The sequence below is a fragment of the Lactuca serriola genome, chromosome 5 (genome assembly GCF_051521515.1).
Source record: "Lactuca serriola cultivar US96UC23 chromosome 5, Lser_US96UC23_V15, whole genome shotgun sequence".
NCBI lineage: Eukaryota > Viridiplantae > Streptophyta > Magnoliopsida > Asterales > Asteraceae > Lactuca > Lactuca serriola.
In genome coordinates this window covers 294,419,883-294,439,799 of record NC_136412.1, presented here as the reverse complement: position 1 = coordinate 294,439,799, position 19,917 = coordinate 294,419,883, and the positions used below count along the sequence as shown (strand labels likewise).

Genomic DNA, 19,917 nt, shown 5'->3' with positions numbered 1-19,917 from the left:
ACTCCACTAGGTCATTCACACAATGAAGTCGGACATAATTCACAATATCAATCTAAAAGTCCAACCGCGGGTCCCGGTAAAATCCAAACTAACAAACCCAAAATTAAGGTTTTCTAACCCAATCACAAAGTAGCCCAGTCCAAGATTAAGTGTTTAGGTCCATTAGGGTTCCACTAGGCCATGCACCACCCACTGCCACCTCGGGCAGTGGTGGTCGGCGGTGGCTCACAGCGACAGGCGGCGGCAGCCACCATTTCCATAAGTGCTGGTGGTGGATTTTCTGGTTAATAACTCGCATATAATACCACAGACGCTGAGAACAGCCTATATACTTGCTCATACTTGTATTCAGCCACCTCACGGTGGCTGCCATTACCGGAATGGACAGAAAACGACAGCCATAAGGCCACCGGCAGCAGCGGTGACGTCCCACGATGTTCAACCAATAAAAACGAAGAAGAAGAAAGAAGATGGGTGACATTTAGACTTATCGGCAGCTTCCCATTCTCTCACACCCAGCACAACGACAAATCAAAGATTCAACACTCGGTCTCGGTGGTTCATTCGACTACCACGACGTCTCTGGCATTAGGGTAGCATTTTCGGCGGCGAGGTGGTTGTTGGCGGAGGGTGGTGCTCGGTCACGACAGGGGCGGCGGCTGAAGGTGCTACAATTGATGGTGGCAGCTGATGGTATAACGATTTAGGGTTAGGGTTGCTTAATGAAACACTGACCACCGGGAATGGAAGCACGATTAAAGTCACGTGTCTCCATTCAAACTATTAAAGGATTTGGCAATCCTAGTCACAATGAGAGGCTAGGTTTAAGGTTTTACTGATCTTAAGGATGAAGGAGACTTTAGGAACCCTAAAATGAAGTTTATGGCGTTTAAATATGAAAGAAACCCTAAAATATCATGGGGTTGGGTTGCAACGCATCTTACGTCGGGAGCCACTATTACTCATGCTGTGAGCTCAATTTAAATCCAAACTTTTATTTTATTACTACTCATGTCGTGACCTCTCCATAGTCATGTCGTGAGCCTTAGATTTCTATCCAAAAATCATGCCTTGACTCCTCAAAGCCCAAAGTCAATCCGATCTGGAAACTGGGTGTTATACTTGGACACTCACCAAGGTCCATAAGATATGCTAGAAGATAAAGATGAAGCTTGCAAGGTGTTTCTCCAAACCAAATGCTTCTTTCTCCTTCAAAGGTCATTATAAATACCAAAATGAGTTCACAAATGCAATGGAGGCTAAGGTTAGGGTTTCTTGTCTTGATAGGGTGATGGAGGTTGAATGATCATGAAACCCTAGCCATAATGTCCTTGAAATTGGGCCCAGAGCCCAAGGATTAGGGTTTTCTCCTAAATCAGTTGCCACACCGTGGCGAGTCATTAAATCCCATGTTTCATGAAAATAACACCATGCCATGGTGAAGCTACACCACACCGTGGCCACCCAAGAAGGAAGACTTAAAAATTATAATGAATTGAATCATACCTAAAATGGGTGTTACATCTTGTCACTTCTAAGACAATAATATCTACTATTCTTCAAACAGAGATACATAAGTTAAAATTTATAAATCGGTTGTGTATTGGTGTTACGTAAACGCAACAGTAACTTGATGTTATAAAACATAGTATCATATATGATTTGGTGAGTAAGTGCATCAGTAACTTAACATTATAAGTGTTGGGCCCAACCAGGACTAATTGATCTATTCAATTGAAGTCCAATAAAGTGTTTACTAATCGGGAAATCGAGAAACATAATCTTGGACAATGAGATTGATTATGATCCATGTCTCATGTCCATATGATATCTTAAAGAACAAAGGAATATCTGATCATTTATCTTAGGGCCGACAACTGATTTGAATAAGAGTTTGGCAGTGGCTTAGGAAAGCACACTTTGTTGTTCACTTCAAGGTCTATACTTGGAATTGTAGTTATAGACTTATCCGAGTGGGATATTTTTGGATTAGGGTGTCTAAGCCAATAACTAAATTTGTATATCTTGAATTAGAAGCAAATTCCTTTTTGGGTTGCCCTCATAACTAGCAACTAAGAAGGATTACATTTGAAGAGAGAGGATAATTTGTTAGTTTATTCTATGAATAATAAATTAATTGGAATTTGAAATAAATGATTTTTTTAATATATTATATGATTAATATATTAATTGAAAATTAGAATTATTAATTTAGAATTGATCAACATTAATTGGAATTAATTAGAATTAATTAAGGTGTAAGGACTGTAGCTAACAATGTTCAAAGTTGAAAAGGGAAGGGTTCCAGAACCTTTCCTTATGGATGGTTTTGGAGTGCTCTTATGGGGCATTCTGGAAGCCTCCTTGATATAAAGAATCTGGATAACTACCTGGATTAAGTATATTATTATTTTATTCCAAATTAGGGTTTCCAGGGTTATCCTATCAACTATAAATAGGACCCCTTGGGCTCATAACTATTTCCACTCCTACATAATTAGAAGAACCAAATTTCTACTCCCCTCTCTTCCATCCCCTTGTGTTCTTGTTGCTAGGGTTTGGGTACAAACCATTAGAGGCATCATCTCTTTGGTGCTAAGCTTTCCAAGTTCAACAACTACAAGGATTGATGTGATTTGTTTATAATAACAAATCAAAAGGTATGTAACCCAAAATATGGTAGTTTTCAAAATTAGTTAGGGTTATGTTAGGTTTAGTTGTTCATGGTATGTTGCTTTCAAGGTGTATGACATAGACCCTTTATAGGATGCATGTACCCTATTAATTGTTAATTGTTTTTCCGTATATTACATGTTTTGTTTTCTATAAAATCCATAAGTACTCATAAATATATATACATACATACAATGATTATAAACATATAATCAAATTTAAATGAGAGAGTGGGAGCTATAACTCACCTTTTTAGTTAGTGAAGACTAACTTCCATTTGCCCCCCAATCTTCACTTGATGCATCCGGACCCATCTTCTTGCTCAAGTCCTATTCATAAAACATTTCAATTTACTTAAAACTTATATTAACCTATTTAGAGCTTAATGACATTCTTATGTCAAAATGGTCACTTATGGATCAATATTTTATCTTTTCATTTTCTACTTCTAAATCCAATCCAAACAATGAATTAAGCATCATATACTACCTAATTTATTACTATCTAATTTCTAATGCATCAATTCATCATTACTACTATTTAGGGTTTCAAACCCTAGCTCTCAATATGTTGATTTCACCATGGAAATCAACCACAAAGCTTGATTAAAGCTTCTAAACACTCTTAGTGGTATCATATATAAGATATAGGTTGATCAAACCAAGTATTCTCACTAATCTAACACATTCACCATTAAAGCTTAAAGCTTAAGAAGATGGATAAATCATTATCTTAGTAGTGTAAGGATATTAAACCCTTTTTAGGCTCCATCACTATCCCATCCAATCTCTTTCTTGGCCTCAAAATTGGCACCCATCGGCTCTCCCCAACTATAGGGTGTTTTGGTTCGAAATGACGCTTTAATAGGTTTAAAACCGGTGTTCTGATTGTATAACCGCATCATGGTGGGAATTCCACCACGCCTTTGTGCACGATATTAGGTCTTGGTCAGCCTATGGCCGAGTCGTGATGACAATCTCCCCTAGCATCCTACTTTCTCCACCGTGTCGTGATATCCATATACCACGATGTGGTGCAAAGTACATTGCCTACTACTTATGATAAAGGACTCCTTCTGAATCACCATTTTCCCTCACCACGTCGTGACAAGGACCTTGTCATGCTGTGGTGGCTGTAAATCAACAACCTTCATGGCTGATTTCATTCCAGCTTGGGACGGTTTTTTCTTCCAACTTCTAATGCGCATAACTTATTCATTTCTAACACATTTTCTATGATCTTTATATCCACGCGAGGGTGGGGATATTTTCTAAAACTCCGTTAAGTCATTTCTCACTAATGTAATATGGGTCTTAATCTATTAAGTCACAAAATTATCCCAAAAAACATAAAATACCCATTTTATCCTTTTGACCAAAATGCATTTCCTCTCTTACAATTACTCATCTTATCTCATCTATAAAAATTTTCTTAATGATCATTTTGCCCTTTTGGTCAATATTTAACTAAAAGTCAAATCTCTTTAAATTTTGGGATCCTACAGATGGCCCGAGTTAATATTTGAAAATAGGGACTAAATATGAGTTTTGTCATATGCATGATGGACGATCGGTGTAATTTACCTATTTTTAATTTATGATATTGAAGAGAGATATCCAAACTGATTTGCTTCCAAACGACGCGATTACCACCACATAAAACTTCCTCCTTCTTTCTTAGTCGACGTTGTAACTTCTTCAGTCAGTGATGCTTCTGATCTAAAGGGCAAGTGAAGTAGAACCTATCTCTTCAGTCATTACACGTCTCAAAAAAGCTTTCGTCTCTACTTCTTCCACGGATGATGCATTTATAAAGTGCAATCTTCATTGGATACCGATTCGAAATCTTTGATGAAACTCATACTAATGAGGAGTCATTAATTCTCGATTCGGTATTTTAGTACCAGAAAATTGAAATCAAATTTGACTAGATGTTGTTGAACTATCGCCAACAGTATCCAGATTGGAAGAAAGCCACAAAACAATCTGACATCTCGTCTTCTTCTTTAATCGAGTACATACACATGGCGCCCAACAAAACAAACGTTTATTTAAAGAACTTCAACACAACAGCTTCAAATAACATGTATACGATGAACAAGTTAATGACTTGTAGATCGAGTGCAAGACTTGTATACAATCAAGATGTCTATGCACCCAACCATCTCTCTCTCTCTCTCTCTCTCTCTCTCTCTCTCTCTCTCTCTCTTTCTAATACGTTGGTGTGCGGTGATAAAGTCTATTTCGAGATGACTAATATCCTAAGAACATAATAGGAAAAGGGGAGCAACTTTGGAATTGATTTCATTCGTAACCCAAAACAATAGATTACAAGCAACTTAAATATGCAACTAGGTCCTAAAATTAAGCTGGAAATGGGAATATGCAGGAAATGGAAGACATGGACTAAAACAACTACTCTTGACTGGGAAATAATGCATGCATAATGGAAATAAGAATCAGTCAACTAAATAAATGTATCATGCGGTGTGGTATTAATTGTCGCAAATATATGAGTTTGATTTTGATTGTCATCTTAAAACTCAGATTCAAAGAACATTTGATTCTTTATGTTTTCGATCCATTGTTTTATTTGATAAGATGAAATATGATGGATTCATGTTTGAACCAACCCCCCCCCCCCCCCCAACATTGCCTCTTTCCACTGAGGGCAAAACTTCGTTTTAAGAAAATGATGGCGGGGATAGTTTGTTGAGAAATCTGGAGATTGAGATCAATTCAAAAACTTTAATTTCTTAGTATCATAAATTAACATTAAAATGGGTTGAAGGGTATAAATATCCGTGTATTAATTTTTCGATGAAGAAAAATAACATGTAGAAAAATCAGCTCTCAAAAACAAAACACAAGACCACACTCTTCAACCACAAACGACGCTGGAAACAAATCACCCCAATATTCTTTGACTTGTCTCTTAATTTTTTTTTCTTGCTTACCAAATCCTTATAAACTTTATTAAAACATCGAGAGCACCAAAGGGTTTTTATTGTTGATATTTGTCACTTTGTTCGTATGGAACAAACAAAGCCATTGGCCCATTAAGCATCAACTCATCTTTATATTGGGCTTCAAATCATACAAACATAAGCCCCAAATAAATTTCATATAATTATATGGCCATCGCACGTTGGCGAATGTCAGTCTGAGGAGAAATAAACTAACAATTTGTAATTTTGTATATTATTTCTATAAATTATTCATCGTGGTCTTCTTTTATGCAAACATCAAAACTTTAACTTGCATTTATTCATTGACAATTTGGTAGTAATTTAAATTTATACGTCCATAAGGGTGACCATGTAGACCCCCCTATAGACTTTGGACTTAAGTATAAGGTTGTGATCGGTTCACTGTTTTATGAACTGTTCTTATACTTTCTAATATTTTTATTTTTTATTATTTTTATTTTCTGTTATATATATATATATATATATATATATATATATATATATATATATATATATATATATATATATTCTTTAAAAAGATTAGGTTTTCCACGCAAGGCTGACTACAATGGATATGGTTGTCTATCTTAATAGTTATTGTGGAAAGGTAAGTCGGGCTTAGAAGGCCTACCAAGTGTCTTATGTGGGTCCATTTAAACAAAGATACTGTTTGGATAAAGGATATTGGGAATTTGGAGTCTGGAGTCTGGAGATAACATTAATCATGGATTCTCTATCTTTTTTGCAATATTTGAAATTGAAAGCTTGATGTGTGCTTTTTGGGTAATTGCAGTAACCTAAACCAGTTCGAAACCAAGGTTCTGTTTGTTTTTAAAAAAAATCTCTTTAAATCATTTTTTCTGTGCAGTGCAGTATAACGTAACATTTTTTTCTCTCGCAGCAGTTTGTTTTTTTTGAAAACCTTCAGACTACAAAACCTTTGCGCATGTACTACGTGACGCAGCACTTGATTTGCCTCTTCAACTTTTATTTTTTCCGATTGTTTTTTTTAGAACTTTAGTATAGCTTTTTTTTTTTTTTTTAAAAACTTTGGTTTTTTTAAACTTTTATTTACGGATTTGATATAATTCATTTTTATAGTTTCCATAAAAAATTTTAACTTGATTTAAAAAAAAACTTTGATTTTTTTAATTTTTTTTTTATCATTTCTGTTAATAATATTTTTAGTTTCAGTTACATCTTTTTTAACATGTGTAATTTTTTACGAATTTCGTAGACATCGTTTGCAATACTATCTTAATTTTTTTAATAGTTTTTTTTATGTTTTTGAAAATTAGTTTTTTTTAGAATAAAACTGTTAGTTTCTTTTATATTTTTTAAACCTTTTTTTAAAAGGATTTATATTTTTGTTTTCTTACATGTTCTTTTTAGTATTCTTTTAATATTTTAATAGTAGAATTATTAAAATTTTGGTGTTGAGAATTATTTTCAGTTTATAAAATTAGTTTATTTAAATTTTAGTTTACTGCAACAGTCTGCAGATATTAAAAAACAAACATGTTTTTTATTATAGGCTGCAGCCGTTTGTTCCACCTCTTCTGCTACAGATGATTGCAGAGGTGTTCTGCAAACTTCATAAATTATCCCTTCGAAAAAACAAACAATACCTAAAAAGTGTTTTTAGATATATTTTATATGGAATGAATCTAGCCGTGTTTTAAAATCAGCTTTCGATAGTTTTTTGAAACATAAAACTTTTAATTTTAAAATAAAACTTGAATTAAATAATAATTTCTATTTGAAAGTATGTAATTTAAATTATTTTAGAACAAAAACAAGTAATATTTAATGGAAAATGTTCTACATATTATAAGAAAATTACTAAGTTTGCCTTAAAAAATCATATATATATATATATATATATATATATATATATATATATATATATATATATATATATATATATATATATATAAAAGTTTGCTCGTTTTTTACTACAATTTTATATTCACCTCTCAAAATTTGTTGAGTGAAGTAAAATAAATACTGAGAATAAACTATAAATAGTCAGATGAGTCAAATATATAAATTAAACTGTAAATCCAAAAGTAAATATTTAAAGACACTTCAAAGGTTTTTAAGATTATCAAGATCTATATTGAGATTACACTAGGGAACATAAAATTAAACATATTAAAATCCCCATAATATAATGAATATTAACAATTTAGAAACTAAGCAGCTATTACGACATTTAATTTTGAGATGATAAGGACTTCATACTTTTACGAACTAAAAAAACATAAACAACTAATTTGGTGATGTGTCATTTTTTAATTTGATTTATCAAATGTTAGTTATCAAATTGGTAACTAAAAAGTTTAAAAGGAGGACAAGCGTATTATAGTAATTTACTATTCTTGATAGAAATTTGACACTAGCGACCCCACTTTAAAGATAGGCTCGAATTCTTGGGAAGTTTGAGTGTACAAAATATATTCTTTTCTTAATAGATCCGATAATTCATATTCAAAGAATACAAAAAACGCCTTACGCCTTACGTAATTATGCTAATGTACATCAATAATAATTTACTCTTATACGCCATAACAAAAATACTTTTTTTTTTTTTTTTTTTAAATTTGAAAATAATTGTTGGAGTTTGAAGCAAAGCAACAACAATGGTTACATCACAGCATGGGTTTGTAACCATATGAGCCTAACTCCATGTCCCCATGACCAAACACAACCAACTTAGGTGCATATGTGTCTTTGGTTGGTTGTAGGGTTCAACCAACACACTAACTAACTTTTTTTTTTACCAAATATGTACCGAATACAATTGTTGTAAGAAGTTTGTTTAAATGATTATTGTTTGTTTCTCGTATATTATACTACAAACACAAAAGGGTAAGAAAGACGTCGAAAATTTCTAATTAAAACGGAAAACAAGAAAATCATTATGTTATAAGAAATCCAACCCTAAAAGAAAACAATGGTTACTATTTTTAAAAGTGGCAATGAACTTTAATATTCAAATCTGTCGGGCCACTAAAATCTTTTTCTATCATATGCATTTTGTTTTCGGAGATATTTTGTATTTATGTTACATGTCGTATGTGTATGGTTGATTTAAACCGGTCGATTCGAGTTGCTGCATCTTTGTGTTTTATTCGAATTTGATAGTGATCGATGCGGGTTGCATGATTATGAGTTTATGAGTATTCAAATCCATTTGAAAATACGACATTTAAGTGGTTAAAAACATGATGATGTAGTGGTGATCGTTATATTTATGATTAAGAAAGTAGATAAGTTAATTAAGTATTAAGTTACTTAAACCTAAATTTGTAGAAAACCTTTAACAATTAGTTGAACCTGCTACAAAGGTGGTTCGTAAGTCAAAATGATTGAATATAATATTTGTTAGAAAAGGAAACTTATTAAATTTTCAATTACGACTGAAAAATCAGTTTTAGAAATGTTAAAATATGTTTTAATTTGGTTTCGATTCCAATCAAAGTTTGACATTTCTTATATGTATTTATTCTTCTAAAATTAATATTTGTTTTAGGAGTGGGAAATTGATAAAGTTGCCCTAAAATAGATAAGCATTGCTTATGTTTCTCTCATATGATAATGAAAGAGACACAAAATTGACTAGAATTATTGTTTATTCAATAAAAAATACTACTTTTATTTGACTTGTAGTCTATTAACGTACGACAACAATGACAAGAACGTTGTCTTCCTAACAGTATTTTTAAAGTTATATTAACAACTACAAAATAAAAATTATGTTAAATGAAACGTTCAACCTATTAATATGAAAATAAGTCGATTATAATCTTATTGTATCCTTAACTAATAAAACAAATGAAACTAAACAAATTAGTTAAGAAGCATGGTAAACGCTGAAGTCACCAATACTATAATTAAAGGTTTAGGACAATTGAATTGTTATATATATATATATATATATATATATATATATATATATATATATATATATATATATATATATATATATATATATAATTCAATAGAGAACTATAATTAACCAGATAACCAATGAACCAATTTTTTTTTCAACTTTTAGAATTTATTTTTTATAAAAAAAAACTAAAAATACAGAAATTCATAACTTTAATTTTTATCTTTTCTCCAATGATATTAAATTCGAAAGAAAAAAAAAATCGTCAAATTCACAATGTGAATATAAATTCACACGGTGAATCCGAAAAATATATTTAACATTCACAATGTAATGTTATGAATTTAGATACTTTCAGTTTTTTTTTCGATAAAGAATAAACTCTAAAACTTGAAAAAAAAATTGGTTCAATAATTATGTTCTCTATTGAACTTTTCCATATATATATATATATATATATATATATATATATATATATATATATATATATATATATATATATATATATATATATATATATATATAGGCTTAGGTTATTCTATTTAAACGAATTATTATGTTATTGTATGCATAAATATGGGCCAATCATTTTATTTAATATAAGAAATTGATTAATATATATTATTAAATTAAAGATAACTGAAAAATACCATTTAATTTCATTCTAAGGGTATTTTAGACAATTGAGATAAATTTAAAAAAGGAAAATTCCATATTTTTTGGGATAATTAACTCTCTTGATTTTAAAATTCTAATTTTTTAAATTACTTTAATTTTAATTATAACGTAATTTTTATAATTAAACCCGATTTTATTCTGTTAGAATCATATTCTCTATGAATTTCAGGATACATATTTCTATTAGAATAATATTCTATGCGGATGCCGACACCGACTAATACATATTTTTTGATACAACTTCAAATTTTTCATTACATTCTTAAAAAAGTAAAAACTTTATATAATAGTCTATGACAATGAAATACTCACTAATAACAAATAAAAGTATATATATTATTCGACCTGAATATTCTAGCAGAATATATTATTACATATACTAATATCATTCTATTGTAGATTATTCTATCAGAAGAATATATCTTTCCTTGATCATCGATGAAATTATACATTTAACGAAAATAAATGTCATGAATCAAATCATGTAAGAATAATATTCTCTGAGAATGCTTAGAATCACTTCCAAATTTGCGGTCCGTTCTTTAAGCATCAACTTTTGTCAAAACAAAACCAAATTGTAGTTTATATTCCAACAGAATTGGAATTCATGATTCTTTTTATCTTCTTCATGTCAATCTCAAGAATTGTACCACACGTTTATGTTTTCTTTCCCTTAGATCACGATTTACTCCATATCTATCAAAATTTACAACTATACAATAAGATCATCAAGATAATTGATTTTTTTATCTATTTAACTTGTAAAACCCAATCAAAAGAATCATACCCAATCAAAGAAGAGATCATCACCATTGTTCTTCCTTCTCTTTTCTTCAAGTCAGTTGTGGTTGAACTCAGTTTCTGAGTGAACTCATTTAGGCCTTTTTGTACCTGGGCTGGGTCGACTCGGTCAAGGGGGACAACTTCAATAGCCGATATGTCTGCATAAGAGTTTGGGTGAATGAAAGCAAAGCCACTGCTGATGAATAGTGAAGATACTTGATCACTTACTGAGTTTGAAAACCAATTTCAAGGTGAAGGTCTACAGATTGACTGGTTCAAACACAAATTGAATTGAAACCAAATTGAGAACAAAGCAGCTACCAAGACTAATAATATTATCTAACAACCAATTAGTAACTTCATGGTGAGAAGTGAGATGATAACATACAGAACCCCAAATTAAACAAGCTTCATTAGTGTATCTACCCATTTGAAACTTCAAATAGAACTAGAACGTTCGATGAAGTTTCAAATCAAGGCTAGATAAGGGTTGGTGATATGGAAAAGGATGAAGACAGAGTGCATACATCGAGATGAAGTTTCAAATCACAGACTTGAAGAATTCGACAAAAGAACAGTCGAAATAAGAAGAATAAAAACCTGTTATAAATTGGAGCTACACTTCGCTTCTTCTTCTCATCGAACTTCACAGCCTCCGTTTCCCATTCGCAACCGGCCAAAGACCGGCGACCTCCTTTGCCCTCACTCTCCTTTCTCTTCTGTTCCTATTAATCAAAGAACTCTGAAGATCTTGTCTCTTCGATTACCACCACCGGAAACACAACCTCGGCTTCCACCAATCGACAGCACCCCCAAACGATTCCAACACCTGATTTCTTGAGTCTCCGTGACCTGCGCTCATTGATCTGCCTTCGTCCATCTTTGACCGATCAAAAGGAACACGGGTTTAAAAGTCCTAATCATTTAAGTGGATCCATGATTATAGGGATTATTTTTGGTAGTTACAAAACAAATTACTATATTACCCTTATTTATTTATTTAATTATTTAATTTTTTATTTAATTTTGATTGGCCCATATTTATGCATACAATAACACAATAATTAGTTTAAACAAATGAACCGAGCTCTCTCTCTCTCTCTCTCTCTCTCTATATATATATATATATATATATATATATATATATATATATATATATATATATTCTAATAAATGAATAATTTTAATCTCATTTTGCCAAATGTCACTTTAATACAACTCCTCATTAATATTATGTCATGTGTCATGTAGATATATTAGGCAACTCATTTCAAAATTTAAATTTACATTTTCTAATTATATGTGAAATTTGATTGATATATTAGGCAACTCCTTTTCATAATGATGATGGAGGGTTTAAATGTTATGATGAAAGCTGCCAGAGAGAAAGGGATATTTGACGGGATCCCCATTCCAAATACTAACATCTCTCTTTCTCATCTATTTTATGCAGACGACACTTTATTTATTGGAGATTGGTCAACGAAAAATGTTTCCAACCTGGCTAGAATACTTCGGTGTTTCCATGCTGTGTCGGGGTTAAAGGTGAACTCCAACAAGTCAAGGCTCTTTGGTGTTAGAGTTGAATTTAAGGAGGTGTGTAGTCGGGTCGGACCATTGGGTTGCGCTTTATCTTCTCTTCCATTTACTTACCTTGGAGTCCTAGTCGGTGAGAATATGAATAAGAAAAAAAGCATGGAAGCCGATAATTGACAAAACCCGCTCCAAACTCTCCGTGTGGAAGGCTAAGACATTGAGTTTAAGTGGGATGGTGACTTTGGTGAAACATTTACTTGGAAACCTTCCAACTTTCTACTTCTCATTATTTCCAGCCCCCATTGGAATCATTGAAGAGCTTGAAAAAAAAATCCAAAGACAGTATTTATGAGGGAGTGGCTCGGAAAAGGCAACTGTGCATTAGGTTGCATAGGATAAACTAAAAGCTCCTAAGGATGTAGGTGGGACATGTTTGGTTTCTCTTAGAAACGTAAATCAGACTCTTCTTGCTAAATGGTGGTGGAAGTTCAAAACATACCCTCAATCTCTATGGGCCTAAATTATAAGTGGTTTTCATAACCTTCCAAACTGGCCATGGTATTGTTTTGCAAAACATAATATGGGTGGGGTATGGTCAAGTATTGACAAAGCTAAGAATGGATTTTGGAGGCTGAATATAGATGTGAAGGAGATAATGAATACGATTGATGGTGGTTTAACGTGGAGTTCAAACTTTGTGGTGGATGGGAATTTTAGCGTGGCGAAGCTGCAAAGTAGACTCGACATAGCATCACATCCGGTCAGCGATGGTGAATTTTGGTGGCTAAATTTGGTTCCAAAAAAGGCGGTGAGTTTATCTGGCAAGCAAAATAGGGCAGGATCCCATCAGCAGAGGCGTTGGCTAGGAGGAACATTCTTGTTCCATCCCCAATGTGCGGGTTATGTGCAGACATAGAGGAATCAACTAGACACATTCTCACTTCCTACAGTCTGGCGAAGGATACTATAAATATGGTGCTTAGCTGGTGTGGAATTCCCACTCAATCATTTTTCTGGGGTTAATGAGGTGTTAGATTTTTCCAGAAAATGGGGACATTGTCCAAAAAAGAAAGAAGCACTAACCAATATTATATACAGATCTCTTTGGATTTTAAGGAAGGCTATGATTGCTCGAGTTTTTAGAGGTGAGACATCAAAACCGGAAAATATTGTGGATTCCATCAAAGCTATTAAATTTACTTGGAGAAAGTATAGAAGTCAAATAGGTGATAAAATGGAGTGGGATAAGTGGTGTGTATCACCATTAAACTGTAAATAATATATGTTTTCTTCTTCTCTATTGGATGTTAATTATGGCCCCTAGTATCTTGCTAGGGTGCATCATCAATAAAATTGTCGGTTAAAAAAAATATTTCTTAATTAATAATTTATATAAAATGATTTATTTAAAATAATTGATTAATAATTATAAATTTTTATTATGAAAACTTAATTAATTTTATAACCCGTGGTTTCCACGGGTTATAAACTTAGATATATATATATATATATATATATATATATATATATATATATATATATATATATATATATATATATATATATATATGAATTCAATTATCAATATATTATGCCTCAGTATTACTGACTAATCCTTGTTTTTTTCATTTTTGTTCATCAGCCCTTATTTTTTCGGTCATTTCCAATTCAGTCTTTCTATTATTCTTTCAGTCCTTTGTTGCCTCGTATGTCAATTGTTGTTGTCTTTGTTGTTCGTTTCAGAGTAGTTTTTTTCTTCAAAATAACTCTTTGTACATTGATTTGCATAGGTTTACATTTAAATGTTACCATCTTTACGATCCCTGACTCCAAGTGAATGATTGGTCAACAAAAAGAAGTTGTAGAAGTGGAATTCATGAACAATTCTTTTAAACAATAGTGTCATGGTTAACAGAGCCGATTTTGATGATTCAATTGCCCAGGACGAGATGGATAAAAAAGGCACTTAGGCCTTAACGTGTAACAAATTAACTTACACAAACTAATATTTTTTATTAAAATGACGATAAACTTTATAGCAATAGACAAAGAAAATCATAGTATTTTGATGAGTAATTACATATCCTAACAGCTAATCGACGATCCTTGAAGCGCTCCTACCATTCTTGATTGCAAATTGGTTGATCAATTCTTCATAGTCTATACTATCTAAGATTTCGTTCTCGATAGATATCATTGCCAAACCGCTAAGTATTTATTGTGTCATTGTGGAACGTAAGTAAGATTTCACAAACTTCAATTTTGAAAAACTCTTTTCTGCAGATGCAACCGTTACTGGAACAGTCAACTATATTCTATATGCAATGCTTGAATTTGGGAAATAATCAAGTTTTTCAAAAACTTCAAAACATCTATACGGTTGCTAAACTCATTGGTTTCCAATGTCTCAAATAATTTCAACTCGGTATAAAGTTCATCAGCATCAATATCCGATCTTTCTTCAAACTTGAGTACTTTTTCAAGACGGTGACAATACGACTTAAGATCTTTATCTTCAATTCCCCTCAAATTATGTGGAAATAAAAAACCAAATACTCTGCCACTCTTTGAATTGTTCAAATCTTGTCTCAAGAGAAGAAATAGCTTACTGACTCTAAAATTCTCTTCAGGTGTAAATGAAACTTCTTCGCTAGTTGAACTCTCATCAAACCTTCTTTTCCTTTCAATTAAAAACTTTTGTGGAAATATTGGATCAATACCCATTTCAATAGCAATCTCCTTAGCTTCAACAATCGTTTTTGAAAAACCAGTTTCTCTATAATTCTTGAAGTACCCAATCAATTTGTTTATTTCTGTAATAGCATTATCAAGATGCATATTCTTTAATTGTAACTTCTTACTCACAATATTCACATGGTTTAGTACTTCATACCAAATAATAGTTGATACCAAAAATTCAAAGTCACCAAGTTCTTTTTCTGCTAGTGAAGTTGCTTCACTTGCAATTGCAACATCATTATCTTTTTCTCCAACTTGAAGTAAAGCTTCTTATACATCCACAAGTTGAATTTTAATAGCCTTTACACTCTCCACCCGGCTTTCCCAACGAGTTTGACACAATGACTTAAGACTCCAAGCTTTAACATTATCTTTCAAAATTTCCACTTCTTAGTAGAATTTGTAAAAAATAGTATAAATGCATTAATCCAAAAAAGTTCTTGTAGCACCTGGTTCCTGGTATGTAAATCTTATTTGAGTATTTTTCCATTTTTAGCCTTGGACTCGGCGAGTCGGCCCACGGGACCCGGGACACGTTTAAGTTGGCGACTCGGCGAGTCCATATCCTGTACTCGGCGAGTCACCGCTGTTGGATGAAACCCTAAGTTTCAGGGGTTTGCACCCTATTTAAACCTCATGTCCTCCCCAATCCAGCCCCCAACCCTCGTTCAAAGCTTATTTCCTAGAGAGTTTGAAGCATTCTTGTGTGATCTTGAAGGTTTTGAGAAGGAAGTGGTGTAGATCAAGAGGAAGGGAAGGAAACCAAGCATCTTAGTGTTCTCTCAGTGATTCCTTTGAGGTATAACCCGTTTTCCCTCTGTTTCTATGCTTATTACTCCATTAAGTCTTTCTTGAGCCCTTTCCCAAGCTTGTATGTGCAATATAGTTCGTAATAAGCTGTTTGGCCTTTAGATCTAGGCATGGTTGAGCTCCAGGAGCTCAGATCTATTGCCTTTATGGACCCATATTGCATGAAGACCCTAGATCTACCCTTTTGGGTGCATTTTGAACCCTAAAATCCTTATTGGTGAATATCTACACGTAAAGTTGGAAACTTTACGTGTGATTCATGCTCTTGGAACCCAGATCTGTGAATGGCATGGACTGGAATCGAACAAAACCGCGTATTTAGTGATTGCATGGCAACGACTCGACGAGTCGTTCATCTGACTAGGCGAGTCTGCTCGCGAGTCTTCGAGTTGTCCCCTTTTCGTAGTGTCGAGTGTGAGCAGTGAGTCACGGGGTGTGACTCAGTGAGTTGGAAGCTGAACTCATCCATGGAGGAACTCGGCGAGTCAATGCCCTGACTCGGCGAGTTCAAGGCAATCTCCTTAGACCAAGAACAGACTCGACGAGTTGTTCATACAACTCGGTGAGTCGCAGCATAAGTGTTCTTCGGATGAAGATGAACTCGACGAGCTGTTCATACAACTCGGCGAGTCTTAGCATAAGTGTTCATCGGATGAAGATGAACTCGACGAGTTGTTCATACAACTCGGCGAGTAGGATGAAGGACTTGAATATCAGTTTAGAAGGAGAACTCGTCGAGTCATCGCCTAACTCGACGAGTAGAAACGGGATTCAAGACAATCGTTTGGGTAGGGACTCGGCGAGTTGGAGAGCCAACTCGGCGAGTCGGGTCAACTGAAAGTTGACTCTGACTTTGACTTAGGGCATGATCAGGGGTAAAATGGTCATTTTACCCAAAGGACAGTTAGTAGTGTTTGATTGAGTATGTTGTGGGAATTACAGCCGGAGGATTTCCGGAGCAGCAGCAGCAGCAGTAGACAGTCAGTTCCCGATCAGATCAGCAGCTACTTTGAGGTGAGTTACCTTCCAGTAGCGGTGGGTCTAAGGCTACAATGTCGGCCCACCAGTAGGAGACGTATGATAGATGATTGTCTATGTGATATCATCTAGGTTTGCTACTACCTGATATGTTATATGCTAGCATGATATGTTATATGTGATAGTAGTAGAGTTCGGTTGTTAGGACCGGAGGGTAGTCAGACACCCCAGATACGTCTGACAGTATGTGATGTTATGTTTATATGCTAGCATGATCTGTTATATGAGTTAGAGGTAGTAGGAGGGGAGCAGTCCCCGAGTTCGGTTGATAGGACCGAAGGGTAGTTCAGACACCCCAGATATGTCTGATAATATGTTTTGTTATGATATGTGATAGTAGTAGCAGTAGGGGGTGAAATAGTCCCCGAGGATCGGTTGTCAGGACCGGCGGGTAGTCAGCACACCAGAATAGCTTGACACGGGTAGTCAGCACCCCAGAATAGCTTGACACGGGTAGTTAGCACCTCAGAATGGCTTGACACGGGTAGTCAGCACCCCCAGAATGGCTTGACACGGGTAGTCGGCACCCCAGAATGGCCGTACTAGGTAGTCAGGCACCCCAGAATAGCCTGGCAGTATGTATGATATGTGTTGTATGGTATGTGGTACGATGGGGGAACTCACTAAGCTTTGTGCTTACGTTTCTCAGTTGTTGTTTCAGGTACCTTTTCAGCCAAGGGGAAGGAGCAGGCGCGGTAGCGGCTCATCACACACACTCCTTGATTCCGCATTTATGAGTTTACCCTGGGATTGATACTCTGATATTTCGATTGGTTGTATGATTTGGCTTTTAGACATGGTTTACGTTGTGATGTGGTTGATCAAACAATGTTTTTAATTATTAATGTTTTCTAAAGTAATGTTTTAAAAACAAAATTTTTGGACGTGAAAATTGGGTCGTTACAGTTCTTTCCTTTAACACACATGTTAGCCATATCACATAATGTTACATTAAGAGAATGGCAACCACAAGGAGTGTAAAATGCTCGAGGATTTATATCTAAAAATCTCTTTTGCACTCCTTGGTGTTTTCCTTTCATGTTTGCTCCATTATCATAGCCTTGACCACACATATCATCAATTTCAAAACCAAGAGACTTTAACTCCTCAAGTGTAATATCAAATAGTCCTTTTCCAGAGGTATCATCAACATTCAAAAAACCTAAAAAGAACTCCTCGACAGTAATAGAATTATATGATAACGGTAAATACCTCACTATTATAGTCATTTGTTCCTGGTGACTTGAATCGGGAGTACAATCAAGTATGATTGAGTAGTACTTTGCTTCCTTTATCTTCTTGATAAGTTCTTTTTTAATTTCTTGAGCTAGCAAAGATATTAGTTCATTTTGGATTAAGTGGCCAAGATAATGCACATGAAGCCCATCACTTATCATCCGCCGCATATGCTCTTTGATAACCGGGTCAAACTCTTCCAACATTTCAATGACACTGTAACGCCCGCGTTTCCAGGCTAGGCATTTTCGTTGATGTAATAGTCTAGGTTAACCTTTGTAACCCGTTTTGAAATAATAAAAGTGTATTATTTGAGTATTATGTGTTTTGTGCTTAATTGCTTAATTATGTGGTTTGATTAATTAAGAATAAAAATAAGCGTCAAAATTAAAGTGTGAGATAAGCCCGATATCTTTTCATAAAGTTTTAGTGGTCGAAACAAGGATTCCGGTGATATAAGGAATGCCGAAATCCGAGTTATAACGAAGAAGTTATGACCTGTCGAAGTTTCACGACAGAACCGGCACGACCCAACGCGACCCAGCGCGACGTAAATAGTGAATTTAAGGTAGATAGATATCTATCCTTAGTGATATAAATGAGAATTGAAGATCTCATTGATAGTAGTGCAACGACAGAAAGACGGACGGAATCGGAGTTCAGATGAAGGAGTTATGAATTTCGAACGGAGTTTTCCTGTCCCGACCTACTAAAGATAATATATAAGTAATATACTTACAATATATTAAAAATAAAGTCAAAATTAGCCAATGGAGTCTAAACGAGAGTTGTAGAGCATAATCTCACCTTCGCGGCGATATAAAGAACGTCGAAAACGGAGTTCGTATGCGAAAGTTATGAATTTCTGAAGTTCGGGGCGCGAAACCCCAAAACTGTCAGAGACCACGACGTGGCAAATCTCATGTCACCTCCGGAAGGCCCCCAGATGCAACTTGGGATGACGCATGCAGTGACGACCAAGCCCACGACGTGGAAAAAGGTTGCCACGACGTGGCAAGGGCCAAATTTGCCCTATAAATAGATTTGAAGGGCCAGCCGTTTAGGGTTGTTATTTTCTCTCTTCTCTCTCCCGTTTTGCATCGATTTGCGTGCCAGAAGTACCCCGAAGCCCCGGTAATATTCCCGAGTCCCGAGGCAAGTCCCGAGATCCCGAAGATCCCGAGAAGTGCGGTTCCCGAGCCGAAGCTCTGCCCGCGAGAAGTTCAATTTTTGTGAAGATCTTTCAGATCTGCTGAGGATTACTACTTCTGCAAGTTGTAGTGTTGTCCGATCATCTTCTGATCAAGTGAGTGTATACTACCTTTCATAAACACGATAATAATACAAGTATGGTTTGAGTGTATTAAATATATTGTTGTTTATATGTGTGAATGTGTATTCACTTTCTTCTAACTTATAGATATGATTTATTCTCTATGAGATATGTGTTATGTGTGTGTGCCTCATCTGTTATGTGATATATGTGTTGATTAAAGCATGCTATACAGGTTTTTAAACTATGTATACAAATTGTATAATTTTTATCTACTAATATGTTGGG

The 19,917-nt window shown here is 34.3% G+C and overlaps 2 protein-coding genes across 2 annotated transcripts; one reads left to right on the top strand and one right to left on the bottom strand.

Moving 5' to 3' along the window:
• The first annotated feature begins 12,344 nt into the window (after window positions 1-12,344).
• LOC145050646 (uncharacterized) lies at window positions 12,345-12,710 on the top strand. Its single transcript, XM_078998864.1, has one exon. It carries the CDS (start codon window positions 12,345-12,347, stop codon window positions 12,708-12,710), a length of 366 nt encoding a protein of 121 aa, XP_078854990.1.
• A 2,127-nt stretch (window positions 12,711-14,837) lies between these two features.
• On the bottom strand, window positions 14,838-15,371 carry LOC145050645 (uncharacterized). Its single transcript, XM_078998863.1, has one exon. It carries the CDS (start codon window positions 15,369-15,371, stop codon window positions 14,838-14,840), a length of 534 nt encoding a protein of 177 aa, XP_078854989.1.
• Between the last annotated feature and the right edge of the window lie 4,546 nt (window positions 15,372-19,917).